The sequence below is a fragment of the Vigna umbellata genome, chromosome 1 (genome assembly GCF_029865625.1).
Source record: "Vigna umbellata cultivar VRB3 chromosome 1, Vumbellata_1.0, whole genome shotgun sequence".
NCBI lineage: Eukaryota > Viridiplantae > Streptophyta > Magnoliopsida > Fabales > Fabaceae > Vigna > Vigna umbellata.
Window position 1 is genome coordinate 24,173,833 of NC_142165.1, and position 20,792 is coordinate 24,194,624.

General features: G+C 34.2%; 1 protein-coding gene across 8 annotated transcripts; it reads left to right on the top strand.

Moving 5' to 3' along the window:
* Positions 1 to 3,529: 3,529 nt before the first annotated feature.
* On the top strand, positions 3,530 to 13,112 carry LOC124844180 (Thioredoxin superfamily protein). Of its 8 annotated transcripts, none has more exons than XM_088101294.1 (11): positions 3,530 to 3,852; positions 3,927 to 3,971; positions 4,588 to 4,644; positions 5,010 to 5,079; positions 5,452 to 5,493; positions 5,652 to 5,725; positions 6,314 to 6,384; positions 11,887 to 11,972; positions 12,126 to 12,253; positions 12,644 to 12,706; positions 12,782 to 13,112. In XM_088101294.1, exons 1-10 carry the CDS (start codon positions 3,619 to 3,621, stop codon positions 12,704 to 12,706), a joined length of 870 nt encoding a protein of 289 aa, XP_087957420.1. In that variant the 5' UTR covers positions 3,530 to 3,618; the 3' UTR covers positions 12,782 to 13,112. The 8 variants fall into 8 exon arrangements, with proteins under 8 accessions (XP_087957420.1, XP_087957408.1, XP_087957402.1 ...); XM_088101282.1 differs by having other exon boundaries at positions 12,644 to 12,698; XM_088101276.1 differs by having other exon boundaries at positions 12,644 to 12,698; positions 12,801 to 13,112.
* Positions 13,113 to 20,792: the final 7,680 nt, after the last annotated feature.

Below are 20,792 nucleotides of genomic sequence, written 5' to 3' on the forward strand. Positions count from 1 at the left end.
AAGAAAATATTTGAGTAAGAGAAAAGAAAGAATAGTCAAGCAACACTCTCGAGTTTTATTGTAATTTTTGCTTACTATTGTAAGAAGAGAGAAAAAGATAAAAGAGAGAAACACTAAGTGAGTCTCTAGATTGCACTTATTGTATATATATAATCTTTGTGTGAGTAATAGTCTAAACGACTTGTAAGCAATTATTGATTGCAATTCTGAAGAGAATTAAAACACTTATTGTTGAAACTCTAAGGAGTTAAGGAAATTTAGACAACATATCAGAGGATACCAAGATTGTCTAATACCAGGAGTGATGTGAATACTCAACTAGTATAGGGTAACGAAAGGTTATTTGCTGACTAGGGATACCAAGAGTTGTGCGAATACTCAACTAGTTTAGGATAACGGAAGGCTATTCGCTGATTAGGGATACCAAGAGTGGTGAAGAATACTACACAACCAAGAATAGGTGAAACTTAATTAAGCAACGTACCGGTGGATACTAGGAATTCCTAGGAATACCAGGAGTGATGAGAATACTCAATTATAATATTGTTGAAGATTATAGTGGAACCCTTTGTGGATAGAGGAGACTAAAGTTGGAGTGAACCAATATAAAAATATATGTGCATTTATTATTTACATTCCCCTAAATACTTTTATTTTAAAACCTCCCGTTGCACTTTAGTTTTACAAAGCAAGAATCTTCCCATCCTAAATTATTGTTCTTTATTTAAGGGATTTCTTACGAACTTTGCAGTATATATATTTATTAAAAATTATATTTGTTTAAATACTTTAAAAATATTATTAAAAATTCTTTAATTATTCAAAACTTAATTATTTTTTAAAATATAATGAAAAAAATTAATATTTTACTTTTAACTTTTAATCACAATAAATATTCCTTTCAGTTATTTATTTATCAAAACACTGTATAAAACAATTTTTCAAGTCCATGATCATCCACCAATATAACTATTACTATACATCTGAATATGCAAAAGTCTACGTATAAAAATATTTTATTATATATTATCATATAATAATATAATTATTTAACTTTTTTTACATTATTAAACTTTATTTCTATATCAAGTTTATACATTATATATAATGGTTGTAACATCTCCTTTATTAAAAGTACAAAACTATTAAATAAAAGTAAAACAAATAATAACCAACAAGCACGTGAGATAAAAATATAAATATAGTTATTCAGAAAGTATGAATTGAGTATAGCAAATTATATATACACTAACTGGAAACTAGAATTTACAAAAGAAGCAGGCTTATACATGACATAATAGAACCTATCTATGTTGTGCCATCTCTCTTGTCCTGTACTGAATCAACTGAAACATCTCAGTTTGATCACACCATTAAGGTGATTATCGCAAAACAAGAAATAAACAGATAGATAACAAAGGAGCAATAATAAATTAATGTACCAAAAAAAATTCATATATAATTAAATTACATTAAATGAAATCTAATCATGTATTAAATACAAGAAATCATATACTTATACATCGCTCACACTAGACACAGTTATTTGGATATATGCCTTTGACATTGGGTCTCACTATAGACGTATACTTGTAGTAGTATTTATGTTTTGCAGAGTCATAAACAAAGAGGTTATCACCTTACTACCCACAATCTTAGTCTCCTTTGCACTTACGACCTAAATAGTGTTTATAGACTAGGACCTCTTGCCACCCTCACCACATAACTCATTCTACTCTATTTGCGTGTGAATAGTTATTAGAGTTTAGGATATCTCCTTATTGAGCCCCCTATATGTCAATGCATACACTACGTTACCACATCACATAATTTCTCTTTGAAATTCTCTCAACAACATCTCAAATCATTTTCTCCATCCATAGAAACAACATCATTCATATAAACATACATATGATCATGTTATTAAACCCACGAAGCATTTCCAATTCATAACAGACATACATAGAGTCCATAATAAACCACTTCAAACAACAAAGAATAGAAAACGAAACATATAAAACCACACAAGCGCTCGAACTGACACTCAGCACAAAACTCCTAGCAATAAGTAGTGCATAGCAGTAGTTCTGGCACTCAGTGCTAGAGCTCTCACAATTTCTCTCGCCTAGTGCAAGAAAGCTCTCAACCAACAAATTAAAGAGAAAAGGTTCTAGACCTACAGGGAAGAAATGACGCTCAACATCCAAAATCGTCGCTCAGTGCCAAAAGTGTTGCTTAGTGCCCAAAAGTGCCGCTCAACACCCTAAAGCTTAAAGGCTTTCTGACTTACCAACGCTCAATGCCCAAAAGTGCCACACCAGAAACTTCAAAACATGATTTAATTGCACTTTACCCATCCAAATGACCAAATTGGTATTCTTGACACTATGTTTAAGTCGAAAACATGTTCAAAAATTAGATTGAATACCAATTTGCTCAATTGGCCAACGACTCAGTCCATCAGATCAAACCAATTAAACCAAAGTCCAAACAATAATTCAGCATACCAATAAAGCAAAATTCAGCAACACAAATAGCTAACTAGGTCGTAAATTACACAAACTCAAACTAACATCAAGTTCATTTGATAATCAATCACAACAAAATTTCACATGTCATACCACCAATTCTAGACCAATTTCCAACATGTCAAATTACATTAGATCATAAGTCTCAAACAAATTTTCACAATAACAAAATGATTGAAACAACATTATCAAATCATTAATAGCCTTCAAACATGAACACACAATTCAAATTTAATCAAAACTTAAGATAATGATATTTAGTTTCCCTTATTTGTTAAAAGCTCAAATAACTATATAGAACCTAAAACCTCTTCTACTAAGGAAAGAACTCTATATGCGTCTACAAACCACAAAATCATGATCAGGATACTCCGTTAGAACCTCTAATCAACAAATAACCTAATACATGACTCATATGACACACGCAGTGAAGAACTGCTCATATGCATGAGAAAACATGAAAACTCAAGAAAAGAACATAAACTAACTTACTCTCTTATATCAACAGATCATGTAAACTTGAAGACCTCATTACAGTGATCACTTAGACACTCTCTGATCTTCAAATAAATAATCCAACAATTAAAAGACTTAGAGAAAAAAAAGAACTCTAAAGAAATCAGTGTTTAAAAAGATTATGTGACTTGAAATAATAAAACTCGTTTTATAAAATTTTTATTTTTAATTTAAATTTTTAATATTAAAATATTCGAATATCACATAATGTTACTTGTTCTAAGAGACATTTTTTTAATCTTCACAATTATAATAGTTAAATATACATATCTTAAATTTATTTATACAAATATAATAATTATAATATTTTTTCAAAAAAATATAGAAAAAGGTATTGATACAACTTCTCAATTTAACTCTTGTTTTTAAAAATTATATATTTTACACACAAAGCTAGACAGAGAAGAAGTGTGAATAATAAAATATATGGATTGAATAATGTAAAAGAAATGTGAATATTTATAATGATGGTAACAGGGTATTTTCTTTACCAACCCCTTAATGGTAACCAGAAAATCCACAGTTTGCAAAGTAATACTGATATACTTGAATATGTCATGAGCATAGCTGTAGAATGGATCGAAATCGGGTGGGAGGGAAATTCCAGATCCATACGAACCAGTTAAGAAAGAAGCAAATGGCAAATGAAAGTGGCAATAACGCAGTTCCGGGGTTCCAATGGCTGAATCGCTTGGTTTCAGAACCTTATTACCTTTTCCATTTCTTAACTTTCTTCTCATATTTCATCATTCGCAGCTCCGCTTCCGAAGTTCTTGCACCTCATCTCATCCAACATCTCCTTCGTCGCGTAAAATTCTCTCTTTTTCTCTCTTGCACGGATTTCCTTACAGATTACTTACTTTACTTGTTCTCCTCTCTCAGGAAATACAAACGTTGCTTGTGTTCGCGATATTGGTTGTCATCAAGGTACGCGCTGTTGAAATCAGATCGAATTTCACCTCGAATTTTCATTCCGCGTTTACATTTGCCTAAAATTTATTAGTCGATAGTGTGAATGGTAACTGTTAACTCTAAAAATTGGGCATAAAAAATGTGAATTGCAGGTTATAAAATTCAACTCTTGGTCGGGTCAAGTTATTTTTTAATTTATTTTACCAAAAAACATTCTGTTAAGTATACCATCACAATGCTACTGGAAATGTCATGTGGCTAGTTCATGGATACGTTAATAACTGTTTTAATATCCAACAATGCCATGAATTATGGATGGAATTTATGTAATTGTGGTAAGTCGGTTGGCATTAATAATGAGAAGGGTTTTGCGGTTTAAGTGTGAATGGCGCAAAGCTGAAGTGTAATCTTTCTGCATTCCCAAATCATGAAGCTTCTAGTTTTGTCTCATGTGTTAGTGAGATTCTCCGTTATAGATATCTTGTGTTGTTAGGGCACTCTGATTTTTTTGATTATTTTGTTGATTTGGGTGTCTAGGATCGATCGATCAACTGTTGTTTCAGGCACTGCTGCTTTTAACCTTCGAGAACTTATGTGTGCGTTGTATTCAATTCTACTTTTTTTGTTACAGGGAGTAAAAGAAGACAACTGGGAAGCCTTTATAGCCGATGCACTTTTCCTTGGCAAGGTAATCGCAATTGATGAATTTGTAGGACTTTTACAGCTGCCTTCTTTGATTCATAAATCACTTCCTCACTTGCCCCTTTTTATTATCAGTAAGATAGGGTTCAGACCTTTCTATTTTATTTGAAATTAAATTGTTCATACTCTAAAGTGACATCTTAAGTCTAACTAGGTTAGATGGCTATTAAACTATGGAGCATGCATTATTACGATCTTCCTGCTTGTTTTTTTATTGGCAACTACACAGTTTCTGTTGTGAAAAAAAAATGATGTGTTAAATCACTTTCTTGCTGCTGCGTACTTCCTGTGATTTAATTTGTTTGTGTCTATATGGAAGTTCTCAAACCTATCTTATTTTGTTATTTCCAGATTTGTCTTTTTGTCTTAGCCATTACGATGGATCGCCACTTAGCCGTATGGTATATTCTTGTATTTTTAGGTGGGTAGTTTCATCTTATTCTGTGTTAGTTAAGCATAGATGCCTTTTATTCACACCATGTTTAATATCTTGCAATATAATTTTATCTATGAAAGGCATCATGAACCATCACACTATTATTTTTTGTTATTTTTAAAAAATATCTTATATATTCTTTTCACCAGTTTTTGTGATTTTAAAAATGTTTTTTATTGGTGATTTTTTAAATAAGAAAAGTATATTAAAAACTGCATATTTAACTCTCATGGAGTTAGATCAAAAGGAAATTTTAGATGTGCGTTAGATAACTACTGAAAGTAACTTACAATTACAACTTGTGATGCTACACTCCATTTTGTAGATGCGTGCTTCTGATTATTTTCTGTGTTGCAGTGATACATATGTTAACACAACAACCTCTATTCCAAGGACTAGGTACGGTTGGTTGGATTTGACTGATTTGCCTGTACGATTTTGTTATATTAAGCATCTTATCAGTGGAAAGTATCCTAAGAAATACAAGAATTCGTTATTTTATCATAGTCATAGATCATATGATTCAATTCTGTTTCTCTGTGATTAATTCTTATCAGGTACGTCCAGCAAGCTAACCCCATTGCAGTTGGAAAGCCTGTTGACAGAGGGGACAACTACAAGATTGTGGCTGGTGCGTATCTTCAGTTCAATGAAATTGCTTTGTGCATCTTACTGAAATATGCTGTTAGTTTAGTGAATACAGTCAATGCACAATGATAATGACCTCTGGAAAACAGAGTGTGGTTCAATAGCTATATTTATGTAATGTACGTTCTTTTTTACCCATTTTCTGTTTGTTTTTTTTTTTCCGGAGTATTGCTTGGGGGAATTGGTGGGGTTGAAATGTAGTTGGTGAGAAGAATTTATTTCTGATTTTTCCCTCTTGTAATTTATTGGTCAACTAGTGATGCAAATGGCTAACATTTCTTCTGCATTATATTATTATCAAACAATTATTTCATTTATTGATACTTACATCTACTACTAGTGGAGTGACAACTAGTTTTGACATGATGGGGGATATTATTATTGTCGAACCAAACACTTATATTGCATTTGCTGGTAAAAGAGTAATTCAACAAACATTGAATACCTGAAGATTCACATTTAACTGAATATTTATTCCGTAAGGGTTTGGTCGTATCATTGTTTATGTTTTAGTTCTCTTTCATTTTTCCTTTGGTTTTATCCACTTTTCTTTCTTTCTGTGAGTTGGCAGGTGGAATTTTGTGCTTCATATTCACCTGCTTGCATTCGCTCAAGTCAGCATTTTCCTGAGCTCTCCATTACGTATGTTTTCTCTTTGACTTTTGTCTTGAACTATTTTTCTTCAAGTAAAAAGGGAAAAAAACTTCATATTATTGTATTCTTACCTATTATGAGTAACTTTTGTGCCTATAATAGGTTTTGAAGCTGTCTAAATATCGAGTCTTTTTTATTTGAGTTATCTTTTTTGTGTGTTCTATTTTCTTTATAATGCCCAAATGAAGGAAAAGTTTTGGTTAGTTTTTTATTACAATATAAAGTTGCGACCGCACTTTCCTGTTTTAATAATTGTTGGAAATGAATACTTGGTTTTCAAATTTGACCCCATTTATTAGCACCTTCATTCAAATGGTTAAGAAGTAGACTTTAAGCCTAACTCACTCAACCCCATAAAATCACTGGCTTGTAGAGTGAGGTCTGCACCCACATATATACTCTAAATTGACCTTATCTCTAGTCGATGTGGGTTGAGTTAGGGTTAAAGTGCAGTTCTTAACATGATATCAGAAGCATTGTTAGAGCCTATCTTAGTGAGATTTGTGTTGTTGGACATATTGTTCCACTCGCTATTGGGCCTTTATCGGACCACCCATTAATGTCCAGTCCCATGCTTGAAATGTATATACCTCGGCGTGAGGGAGTATGTTGGAAGTTCCACATCAACTAGAGATAAGGCCAGGTTTATAGGATGTATGTGGGCGCAAACCTCACCCTACAAGCTGATTTTGTGGGGTTGAGTTAGGTTTAAAATCCACTTCTTAACTGGTATCTAGAGCTTAAGGTTCTTTTTAGGAAAAATTTATGTTGCCTATGTCTTTACACTCACCGCTGTCGGCAGTAGCTCTGTCTACTGATGGTGGCAGCGCCGTCGTCCATTGCAACCATTACCGGAGTTAGAGTTTTGACCAGCGATCGCACGATTTGGATTGTCTTGGCCAGGCGACCACTGTGTTGTCAATGATGCCTTCATCAAAGCTCCTACGCGCTTTCAACGCCTTTTGAAGTTGTGGATCTGCTCCTTTTTCCGTCGTGCGTGGTGACGCGTGTCGTCTCCTCTCAGGCAGCGATTCAGAGCGTCGAGGTCCCTCTTTTTTCTCTTTAAGGTTCGTCGTGCATGGTCGCACATTCCGTCTCCTCTTTCAGGTGCTTGATTGGAGAATCATAGATTTTTAGGGTTTCTTTCTCCTGTTCATCAATGACTTCTTTCGTTGTTGTCTCTTCTGAACTTCCTTCTGTCACCATTGTGTTTGACCCGTCCATATATGTTTTTTCTTCTGTGGCAAGGATGACTTTATAGCCGTGATGACTCTTCAACAATGACCTCTTTATCCATTAAATGTCAACAATGCATTCCTCGATGACAATTTGCAAGAAGAGATTTTATGGAGCAACCTCCCAGATTTGTTGCTCAGGAGAGTCTTTTGGGTTGATATTTCGTTTTTTATGTCGTCTTGACAAATAATTAACAATTTGGTGTCACTCAAGTGCAAAAGCAGATAACAAAGTCTTTGTTAATTATATTAGTAATAAGCCTGGTACATACGATTTGTATGTACCAGCTTGAAGGGAAGTGTTAGATATATATCTTATCTTTATTAATAATAAGCCTGATACATACATAGTTTTTCACTATATTCAATACAATCTAAACAATCACTTCAAATTTTAGTTTTGTTTAAATTGAAAATTAAAATACAAAATAATCAAACTAAACACTCATTTGTGTTGTTTTAGAGATTTTACCATTAAACGCAAAGCAATCTTATATTTCTTTCATTGTTTGGATTGGGAAAACTAAAATCAAATGAACTAGTTTTGAAATCCCATATCAGCTAGGTCTAATTATATGACTAAATAATCCCTAAAATGACTTCGGTGTAGCACTGATAACGATGTAGACACATACACTTCAACACGTGTAGTTTCCAAAATGTAGGACATTGGGGGCACAAATCTATATATTAGATCATTATGAATTATTTAATTTAACAACTAATATTTATATACTCAAAATTATCTATAAACAAGGTTAGACAAATATAATAGGTTTAAACCCTCGGATGGTCCTCATGTTTGTATGGAAATCTCAGTTAGGTCCTCATATTTCCAACTGTCTCAATTGGGTCATAATATTTGTAAAATTGAGCCAATTTTACCCTATCCGTTAAGTTGTCCCAGACGGTGTTAACTTGAGCTGACATGGTGCATACTTAAAATGTTGATGAGGCAGTATTATATTATGTAATTTTTTTTAGGTGAATAATTTATGACATGGCACAAGATTTAATTAGGGATTCAGAGTCTTCATCATCCTCCACTGTCTCCAAAACGCAGCTACCAATGCTATTCTCCATCATTTTTTCTTCTCGTTCTGGGCGGCCGCGGAGGTTGTTTGCTTGATTTTTCTTCGACCCTGCGAGTTGTGCAGAGTAGAGACTTCTGCTGGGGCCTTTCACTTTGTTCTTAACTTTTTGGGAACAATGACTTAAGTGGGTTTTCCTTGTCAGAACCTGGATGCCAAACACAGAAGAAAACAAAAGGGATTTGTGGTTTTTTTGAGTCAGAAAAGCCGACGCTTTTTGGAGTCGATTTATATCTATTTGATGGGGTTATTTGAAATTAGAGTTGTTAGGAGGAGGATGTAGTAGTGAGTCTCCAAATGAGGTCAACGGCATAAGCTAATTCTGGTTAAATTCTTCCTCCTTCATTTTGTGCATTGAAAATTCAGAAAAAGTAATTCCTAACTTTAAACCCCTAGAAATATCATCATCCAGAGAAAAACACATAACACAAGCATCAAAACCCAGATTCCAATATATAAAGCTGAAGATGGAAACACCCACCCTCCAATCATTTTGATTATAATAAAATAAAATAAAATAACACGAGGAAAGAAAAAAAAAACGTACCTTGCTTGAAATTTCAATTCTTGAAGATGACACTAAGTATAAGGGTGACCGTTGACGGTGCCAGTCCAATTAATTCTGGTGAGTGTGTATTTGGGGCAGCCATCAGGATCTGCCATGGACAAGAGCGTGGGAAAGTAATGCTCCTCGGGTAGCATTCGTCGTTGCGGTAACAGGGGATCTTGAATTTCCTCTAGAGGGTTCGGTCCTTGACGATGAGGCGAGTGTGGCGGCACGTGAGGGCGAAGAATTGTGAGTCGACGCAAAATGAGGGCGGAGAAGGAGATGGAGCGGTGGACCGCGACGATTTGAGTGTCGCCACCGACATGACGGAGCCGGTTGTCGTTAGCGTTGGTAGCTGCGTTTTGGAGTGGATCTTTTGGGCCAGTGGGCGTCTCAGCGGCAATGTCTCTACGGGGACTATGGTTTTCGTCCTCCGACTTATCACTGCGATTGGGGATATTTGGGATTGTTCATCTGAGGAAGGGATCTGATATTTGGTGGTTCGAAGTTGTGTTTGGATGATGCAAGGACTGATTGGAGATTGGGGTTGAAGAGGGTTTAGGCGTAATGGTGAAAATGGTGACTGCCGGTGGTGGCAGCGATGATGGACCTTTGGACTGATTCAATTTTTGGCTTAATTTGAAGATAAGTAAATTCCTAATCTGAAAATTAGTAAAACCCTTTGCCATGTCATAATGGCTTAAACTAAATAAAAATTCCACGCAATCAAACACTTTGAGATCAACATGCAACACGTCAGCCTCATTTAACGCCGTCTGTGAAGATTTAACGGACCGGGCTTAGTTGACTCAAATTTTCAAATATTTGGACCCAATTGGCTCAATTTTACAAATATCATGACCCAATTGAGACAATTGGAAATATGAGGACCTAACTGAGATTCCCATACAAACACGAGGACCATCTGAGGGTTTAAACCAATATAATAATCTAACATATTGTCACCTATTACAAAAATGAATATAATCTATCTATCCAATATCCAAAAATTGAAAAGTAGTGATGATATAAAATTTGTTCTTTATTTCTAGGTTTAATGTTTCGGTAGATCCGTTTCTTTGTCCAGAATCTCAAATAGGTCCCTTAGTTATTCGGTGTCTCAATTGGGTCCTTATTTTTGAAAAATTGAAACAAATAGAGGCTTGCCGTCAAATTGGACGAACACCGTTTAAGAGGCCCTTACGTGACGTGCGGATAGTATTTTCGCCTAAGCTAAACCTTCTCGCCTGGGCGAGATATGCAGAAAACTGAAACACAAGTTTTGCTAATATATTCGTTTTGTTAGGATGCAATAGATGATGTTAAAGTGAGTTTGTGAATGAAAACTCAAATAGCAATGTATTTGACTATCTTGAATGAATGAAGTTTGTTATATTCAGTCTAATGTTTGGCTCTATTGGTAGCTGTTTCAGGGTCGAATTTCATCAAACTATACTCTGTTGTGTAATCCATGAAAATGAGTTACCTTACCTCAATACCAGCAATGATGTTAATGGTATATCAAAAAGTAGGAATCCTAATCAAGAAGGGATCATATTCCTATGGAAGCAAAAACACTTTTATTTCTGTGATAAAGTACCAGTGTTTTATCTCTTCATACCTCGCGCCCTATAATTTGAGGAAAGAAAACACTATGTTCAAAAGAAAGTGGTTATGAATCAGTCCTTCCTTTTCGGAGTTTTAACACAGGGTCGCGTGGTCTCGCTTAAGCTAAACATTTTCGCTTAAGCTAGATTGACAAGGCAACAATTTTAAAAGGATTCCCCAGGCAACCTAAGTTTTGCCTAAGCGAAAAAGCTCCAGTGGCTCAACCTTAGTTGCAGGACATTGTCACCCAGGCGAGCAAAGTTTCACGTAAACGAAAATGTTCCAGTGGGCACCCCAAGTTTTAGCCTAAATCTCGCCTAGGCAACTTAGTTTTAACTTAAGTTAAAATGTTCCTGTGCATATCTAGCCCAGACGAGAAGATTTAGCTTAGGTGAAATTACTGTCAACATGCCACGTAAGGGTCTCTTAAACGGTATTTGTCCAATTTGACGACAAGCCTCTATTTGTTTCAATTTTTCAAAAATAAAAACCTAATTGAGACACCGAATAAGTAGGGGACTTATTTGAGATTCTGGACGAAAAAAGGGACCTATCAAAACCTTAAACCTTATTTCTATAATCATATTATGCATTAAGTTTTCAAGTTTGTGGGTTTTAGAAAATAATTGTATTTGTCTTTATTAGCATTCTATTGGAACCATGTCAAGTTTCAAATTGGACATTTTCCATATCCGTGTCATGAGTATCGGATGCTACGAGTAAGACACATGGACACGCCTTTTGTGAGGCGTTTCTAAGCTTGATATGGCTGATTCTCTTTCCTTCAGTTAGATTCTGGAGCTGTCCAGTCTGTTATGAATTCTATTAAGGCATTAAAACCTATACGGTATCAATAAATTATATTAGGGAAACTTCTTTATTGTTTACACTGCAAGTATACGAAGTTAACTAATATGGTTGAGAGGAATTTACATCCCGCATCAGCAATTTCCATGAAAATTGTTGTGATTGTAGTTCTTTACAATTTCCGTACATTCATGTCTGGCAGATATTCAAGCAAAAATTTATCGTTTGGAATAGTTGATCTTGGTCTCTTTCCTAATGCTGCTGAAAAATTTGGAATATCCCTAAGTGGTACCTATTCTAACTGTTAGCTTTTTGAATTTATTTTCCTCCTTTTCACTATAAGTGTTTAATTTCTTTCTGTTTTACTATTATTTTTTTCTAGTTATTGTTGTATAGTGATTTAGTGAATATGGAATTTATATTATGCCTTGTGATTATCAGGAAGCATGGGCCAGCTTCCTACATATATCTTATTTGAGAATGCAGCTGAAGTTGCCCGCTTTCCAGAGTTGGATTTTGAAGCAACATATTTTCACCCTACGATTACCAAGGTTTTTGTCTTATTTAGGGTATATGCTATTTTGAATAGTGACTGAATAAGACCAACTGGTCAGTCTCTGTTTACAAAAACTTCACAATCTCTTTATAAAAGAAGAAAATAAGTTGTTTCTCATAAATAGAAATAATTTATGAATCTTAGTTTCATGCAGATACATGAAAGAACTTTTATATAAGTGAATTGCATAAATTGATTTTAACTTAAAAGAGAAAGTAAAAGTATTGTGCATAAATTTAACCAAAAAGGTTCAAAATATGCTACGATTTTAAAACATTGTCAATGCTCTGCATATCATTGAACTTGAGCTGGGACTATATAAAATTTACTTGTTATCGTCACTGTTCAATTAATTGTCTCCGATTGGTATAGTTTAACCGGACATATGAATTGTGAGCTGCAGGGGCTTCTTTCTCGTCATTTTGAGCTTGATCGGCACCTTCTGGAATATTTTAATGGTAAATAGGTAATTTCTCGGCAGTTCTATCCTACTATGTTTCGGTTTTTTCTGGCCCTTTCAGTAACATTGTAATCATTTCAGATTTATTTGTTGGTTCTAGGATCTAATGGAGCAAGTTGTTCTCCGAAATTTCGCCTCAACCCACTCTAACTTACGCTATTCCTACAGGTAGTGGGAAATCTTGCATCGGTCCAAAGAGAAACAGTTTCTTTTGTAAAAGAATTGAAAATTATTTTAATGCAAAAGTTGACCCTTTTAGGAATATTGTTGTAGTTTTTATGCCTGCTAGCGATAAGGTTATCCCCCTGATAATAATCTCTTTACTAGGATAGTCTCGGATTCTCAACAGATTTTATTTTATAGAAGCTAAATCATCTAAGATGATATTCTATCCATTTTTTTTTCTGTAGTATTTGCTAGCTCAACGTCCTCTATAACGTATTTATTCCTATTATTTCATTTATTCCTAAGTATAATGCGACATTTCCGGGGTTATACTCGATTTGCTTTTGGTCTAGACGAAAAATGCGTGTAAGAATCTGAGAAAATGTATGTCTTCGTAGTCTGTCTGCATAAACATACTGTGTACATATATCGTTACTGCCTGAGAAAGTCAAGGGAGGAATAAATCTTATGGCATTCCTAAAATAAGCTTAGAATATCATCCCGTCACAAAAATTACACATAGGGAGATAATGATGCAGTTACATGTAATGAGTAAAACATGAGTTAAGAATTTTGAAAGTAATAACATAGCAAAGAATTGAAAATATTTATTATTACGATGATAGTATATTAACGAACTTATGCTCTTTTTAATAATATTAATAGATAATTCATTTGATATAGGAAAGCAAACGTAACAACGGGGTTAATATTATTTTTATTTATAAAATTAATCTTCACGTTATTTTCAATGTTTAAAACCGATATCCAAAAGCAATTGTAACATCCCAAAAGTACAGTGTCAAAACCATATAAATAGAATAATCATATTTAATAATATTACAGCTCAATCTTACATAATAGAGAAATAAGCTTGTGGTTGAACGGCCTTACAGAAAGAACTAGAAAATTAAAACCGAACAACAAAAGCAAACCTCGACCGAACGGTTTACAAAAGACTATACCGAACGGTCCTACCAAAAGAAGAGGGAAAAGATGATCGAACGACCATCTTAAACTAAGCTAAAAAAAAAGTTGATTGAACTGTTCTACTATTCGGTCTTAACTTCTACCTCTACTAAGTTATCTTCCTCCAGCGCTTCTTCCAACAGCTCGTCTCCTTCTGCTCACATCCACATGGATGATCATTGCAACAGAAGGACAACCGAACGTACAAAACAAACAAGACAGAAAGACATAGGGTAATCTTATGTAATTTAATTCATGTATAAACATATATTTCACACAATCAAAACCAAACAAGATAATTCATCACTCGTTCACACAAAGCCTAATACTAGACTAACTGTCCGGACTGTATGAATTCTGTGTAGCTACGACATTCGTGCACCCAGGTGATGTAGTAACTGGGATACCCTCAACAACTGCCACCCGAGGTTAGTCCTATCTGTCCAAATTAACCATAAGGACTAGGACCTCCTGTCGTTCCCGCACATGACTTACCCTCCTCTACGTGAGGACAAGTAATCACGGAACATCAGGATGAACCGCCAGCATAGCATGTCCACATTCATACTTTACCAAATTTCCAATATTCATTCATGAGTTATTCCTCCCCGGAATACTCGTCCATAATTCAAATACATTTAATATACATCATATTCCATCATCTTCCAGTTTCAAACTTCAATTTTAACTAAGATCACTTAAGATACAAAAGTATCGAACGTTTACCCTGAACTCAGAATTAGACCGAACCCTTGGAGCGAGACCGAGAGGTCTCCAATTCCAGAAAAGATTAAGACCGAAAGGGTTACTATCGAGTTGAGAACGGACCAGAGTAAAATCATATATCACAAGAACGAACAGAAAGAATGTTATTTTCAAGGGGAGCCAATTCAATGATCGGACTCATGAGAGTTCAAACCGAACACCGAGAAACCCAGACCAGGTACTAAGACTCTAGGCCGAACCCAATGGAGACAGACACTTCAAGACGTTCAAAGACTAATACATTGAATAATCACATGAAGAAACCGAACGCTTATAAATACTTAGCCTATTTGAATTTAACATCAGAAAACCGAATGCCAATCAAAGATCGAACACGGTAGAGAGTATAATATTGAATTTAGACGAACGCTATTTTCATCCAGGTAGTTTATAGAAAAGAGAATGAGCGCTTGGTGTAAGACCCAATAATAAATAGTACGAACGCTTGGTGAAAGACCTAGCTCTAAATCGTACGAGCGCTTAGTGAAAGACCTAACATTAAATGATACGAGCGCTTGGTGAAAGACCTAGCATTAAATGATACGAGCGCTTTGTGAAAGACCTAGCATTAAATGATACGAGTGCTTGGTGAAAGACCTAGCATTAAATGATACGAGCGCTTGGTGAAAGACCTAGCATTAAATGATACGAGTGCTTGGTGAAAGACCTAGCATTAAATGATACGAGCGCTTGGTGAAAGACCTAACATTAAATGATACGAGCGCTTGATGAAAGACCTAGCATTAAATGATACGATCGCTTGGTGAAAAACCTAGCATCAAATGATACGAGCGCTTGGTGAAAGACCTAGCATTAAATGATACGAGCGCTTGGTGAATATAAAATATCATTTGACTAATGTTCAAGAATGAACGGACATACTACTACACAGATATACTTAAGTTTTATTTTAAAATACCAAGGAAAGGATATCCTTGGTGGAACGCCTGTACACAAATTGTACTAGACGAAGACGCTCATTCTCAACATAAATTCTTTCCAAATGAAACAATCCAGTTCTAAACGAGTCCCCTATAAAAATCGAACGATCAAAGACCATTCCGTAACGAACACACATTATCTTAGGAAAATTTCATACTTAGAAATCATTTATCTCAATTCATTTCTCAACATCTATTTTCATAAAATCAAACACCAATACCATAGTAAATAATCATACTTCATATAGTCAAAACATATCAACAATCATACTTCATATAGTCAAAAGATATCAACAATCATACTTCATATTAATTCATCAACTCAACGAACGTACATGCAATTCAAACAACATACAAATTAAATTATATAAGCTTCCCTTACCTCTAATGTGAGCGAACGTTCACAAATGGACCACTGATTCCTCTAAGAATCCTTCTACCCTCAACGCTCAACAATTCTCCAAAACTAAACCAAACAAAATGCCAAAATTGGGCTCAGAATGAGATTATGAACTCATGCAAACAGAACTTGGTTTGCATGTTCCAGAAAACGAACGACTAAAGGGGAAGAACTTACCAGTTCAGAAGTCGAAACCAATCGGTTCAACCTGAAGCTCTTGACACCGGCGGAGTAGCAACGGTGCCTGAATGGTGATCGGAGGAAGCAAAAGTGAGAATTTCTTAAAGAGAAGATGAAGGAAATGTAGTGAGAAGGAGGAGAAAAATCAAATTTTCAGAATCTGGGGAAGAAGGGTGCATGCAGGGAGAGTGGCGTGAATTTATGAAAATCCAAGTTTTGCTTCCAACGTCAAAACGAGCATCCGCTCATCTGCCAACACCTGCCTTCCGCCAGTTGAGTGTCGAACCCTTCGCTTGACACATGGAATCCACTCAGAGGGGTTTTGGGTGTGTTTTTAATGAGGTCTAACAGCAATCATTTATCATTAATTGATTATTAATTACATTTGAATGAATATATTTGTTAGAAGACTTAAGTTTGTTATATCTTATTCATAAATTTTACTTAATGACTTATTTCTAGGAACAGTGGGTTATTTCTTTTTTAAGTTTTATAAATTATAATGTTTTCTAATTTAATAATACAAGTTTTCATTTTTTTTCCTTTAATATTTTTTCCATTTCATTTCTGTTTATTCTTGTTTCCTATTAAAAGATTATGCTTTCTTACGGGACCTTTAGAATGGATTTTGAAACAAGTTTTTCCCAAACAACTCTTTCAATTTTCAATGAATAAAACTATGATCTTTAGGCGGTTAAAATGGAGGCTTACTTAGAAGTTTTAGATCTTTGGGAAGCCATAAAAGAAGATTATGAAATCCTTTTGTTGCCAAACAATCTCGATATGGCCTAGATAAAAATTCATAAGGAGAAGAAAACCTGAAAAGCAAAAGTAAAATCATGTCTTTGTGTTGGCATCTCTGCAACTATCTTTACTAGGATCATGACTCTCAAATCAACAAAAGCAATTTAGAATTATCTAAACATAGAAAATAGTGGAGATGAAAAAATTTGAAGAATGCAAGTCCTTAAATTAATGAGAGAATTTAAACTTCAGAGGATGAAAGAGTTTGATACAATCAAGGGGTATTCATACAAATTGTTGGTTATTACAAACAAGATAAAATTATTGGGAAGTAATTTTGCAGATTTCAGAGTTGTTGAGAAAATTTTGGTGACGATGTAAGAAAGGTATGAAGCATTTATTACTTCTTTGGAGAACGCAAAGAAGATTTCTAAAATCACTCTTGCTGAAGCGATACATGCCTTCCAGACCCAAGAGTAACGAAGATTCATGAGGGAAGATTATGTTAATGAAGGTGCTCTTTTAGCCAAGAGCCAACAAGTAAAAAACTACAAGAAGCATCATCCACCTAGCAGTCAAAGCAGTGCAAATAATTACAACAAAGGAAAGAGTGAAAAGAAAAATTACCCTCCTTGTCAACACTGTGGCAAAATGGGTTGCCCTCTATTCAGATGTTGGAAGAGACCAGATGCTAAATTCATAAAGTGCAATCAAATGGGACATGAAGTAGTCATATGCATGAGCAAAAATCAACTACAAGAGGAATAAGCTAAAGTTGTTGAGCAAGAGGAGGAGGAAGATCAACTATTTGTGGGCAGCTGTTTTGCAAGCAGTGAAGAAAATGAAAGTTTGTTGATTGATAGTGGTTGCACAAATCATATGATCAATGACAAGGGAGCTTTTTAAAGATTTAAAGCCAATCAACATAGCCAAAATAAGCAATGGTGATTATATTTTAGTCAGAGGAAAGGGAATTGTTGCAATAACAAGTTTCTCAGGTACAAAGTTCATTTATGATGTCCTTTTTGTAACAAAAATTTAACAAAACATGTTGAGTGTTGGCCAATTGATTAAAAGAGGCTTCAAAGTCACTTTTGAAGACAATTTTTGTTTGATTAATGACATAGCTAGTCAATAAATTTTTAAGATCAAAATGAAAGGGAAATTTTTTTCTCGAAATCCATTGGAGGAAGAGCAAGTTTCCTTTCTTGTCAATGAGAACATTATAGAAGTTTGGCATAAGAAGCTTGGGCATTATCATCACCCAAGGTTGCTAAAAATGCAATCTAAGAAAATGGCAGCTGATCTTCCAGAACTTGATGATCAAATACCAACATGCAAGACTTGTTTATTGGAAAGCAATATAGGAAGCCATTTCCGAAGTCAGCAAAAAGAGCCACTTATAAACTGCAATTAGTCCATACATATACATATAATACATATATATCATATATATATATATATATATATATATATATATATATATATATATATATATATATATGGACCTCAAAGAACTCCTTCATTAGCACATAATCGATATTATGTAGCCTCTATTGATGACTTCACATGAATGTGTTGGATTTTTTCTTAAAATTCAAGTTAGAAGTAGTTGGAGCTTTTATGAAGTTCAAAAAAATTAGTAGAAAATCAGAGTGACAAGCAAATTCAGATTCTAAGATATGATAATGGCAAGGAATACACATAAATAATTTTTTTTAGGAAGCTAGCATTGAGCATCAGTTAACCACACCCTATACTCCAGAACAAAATGGAGTAAGGGAAAGAAGAAACAAATACATCCAGATATGATTAGATGCATGTTGCATGAAAAAAATATACTCAAAATGTTCTGGGCAGAACAAGCTCATATAATTGATTTCTTGCAAAACAGACTCTTTATAAAAGCAGTTAAGGATCAAACACCATATGAGGCTTAGTATAGTTATAAATCATCTCTACATTTTCTGAAAATATTTGGATGTTTGTGTTTCACTCATGTTCCATAGAGTAAGCGTGACAAGCTTGATAGAAGATCATCATCAACAAAACCTATAAAATCTTTCAGCCACAAACAGAAAGCATTGTTGTTAGCAAAGATGTCCACTTCCTAGAAGATGAAGAATGGACCTCGGATAAAAGAAAAAAAGAGTATCAAACTATGGCAGACCTATAATTTAAGTACATCTTGCTTCAAGAATAGAAGAGGAAGAAGAGTATTGGCAAAATGATTTGGTAGATGATTCTCCTATGAGACGTATAAGATCACTCTCTGATATTTATGAGAGGTGTAATATTATTGTTTGTGAACCTGCAGATTTTGGAGTAGCAAAAAAATATCAAAATTGGTTGAGTGCGATGAAGGACAAAAATGTCTATGATTGAAAAAAATAGAACATGGGAGTTGGTTGGTCGATCTCAAGATAGGAAATTGATTGGAGTTAATCGGGTGTATAGAACCAAATTAAACTTTGATGGTTCTATCAAAAAATACAAGACAAGACTTGTTGTGAAAGGTTATGCTCAAATCTTTGGTGTAGATTACTCAGAAACCTTCACACCAATTGCTCGTATGGACATCATAAGGATTTTGCTTGTTGTAGCTGCTCAAATGAATTGGAAAGTGTATCATCTTGACGTAAAATCAACATTTTTAAATGGTGTTTTACATGAAGAAATTTTTGTTGAGCAGCCTGAAGGTTTTGTGAAGAAGGAAGAAAAGGAAAAGGTGTATCTTCTTAAAAAGGCTCTTTATGGGTTAAAACAAACTCCACGAGCTTGATATAGCAAAATAGATGATCATTTGTTGAAACATTGGTTTAAAAAAAATCTTGTCTAAAGCCACACTTTATGTTAAACATTAGACCAACAATGTTTTTATGGTTTCACTTTATGTTGATGATGTTTTGGTGACAAGAAATAATGCATAGATGGTTAAGGAATTCAATAAAATAATGATGAAGGTTTTTGAGATGACAAATTTGGATTAATGACTTTCTTTCTTGAAATGAAAATTAAGCAAGCTGAGTATAAAGTCTTTATCTATCAAAAGAAATACGCCAAAGATTTTGAAAAAGTTTAGGTTTGAAGGATGCAAGGAAGCAAACACTCCTATGAATCAAAAGGAAAAGCTAAGTAAGGAAGATTGAGCTGAAAAAATTGATGAGGATACTTTAAAAGTTTGATTGGTTGCTTAATGTATCTTATTGCCACACGTCTTGATATTTTAAATGAAGTATTTTGTCCAAAATTTATGCATGGGGCAACCAATTACATCTCAAAGCTACCAAGAGAATAATTCAATATGTCAAAGGCACAAGTGATTTTGGTGTTAAGTTCACATAAAGCAAAGAATTTAAGTTGACGGGTTTTTCTAATAGTGATTAAGGAGGTTCTATCGATGATATGAAAAGTACTTTGCTATTGTTTTACTCTTAGATTAAGTGTTTTCTCTTGGAACTCAAAGAAGTAAGAAATTGTGGTTCAATCTACTACATAAGCGAAATTTATTGCAGCAACAAGTGTTGTCGATCAAGATTTATGGTTAAGAAAGGTTTTAATGGATCTAAGCCTGAAGCTGAAAGAAAGTATCAATATTTTTTTGTTGACAACCAAGCTATTATCGTTATTTTTCATAATCCTGTATTTCATGGAAAAACTAAGCATTTGAACATTAAGTTGTTTTTCTTAAGAAAAGTGTAGAAAAATAAATTTGTGAATTTGATTTATTGCAAGTCTGAAAATCAACCTGTAGATTTATTTACAAAACCACTTTGAGCCAACAGGTTTAAGCATCTAAGGCAAAAAATTGGTGTTGCAGCTCCTAAGGCAAGGAGAGTGTTAGAAAAATTCTTCAAGACTGAAACATGTCCACCTTTTAATTCTATTTCATTTTATTTTTAATTGTCATTGTTTTCCTAGTTTTAAG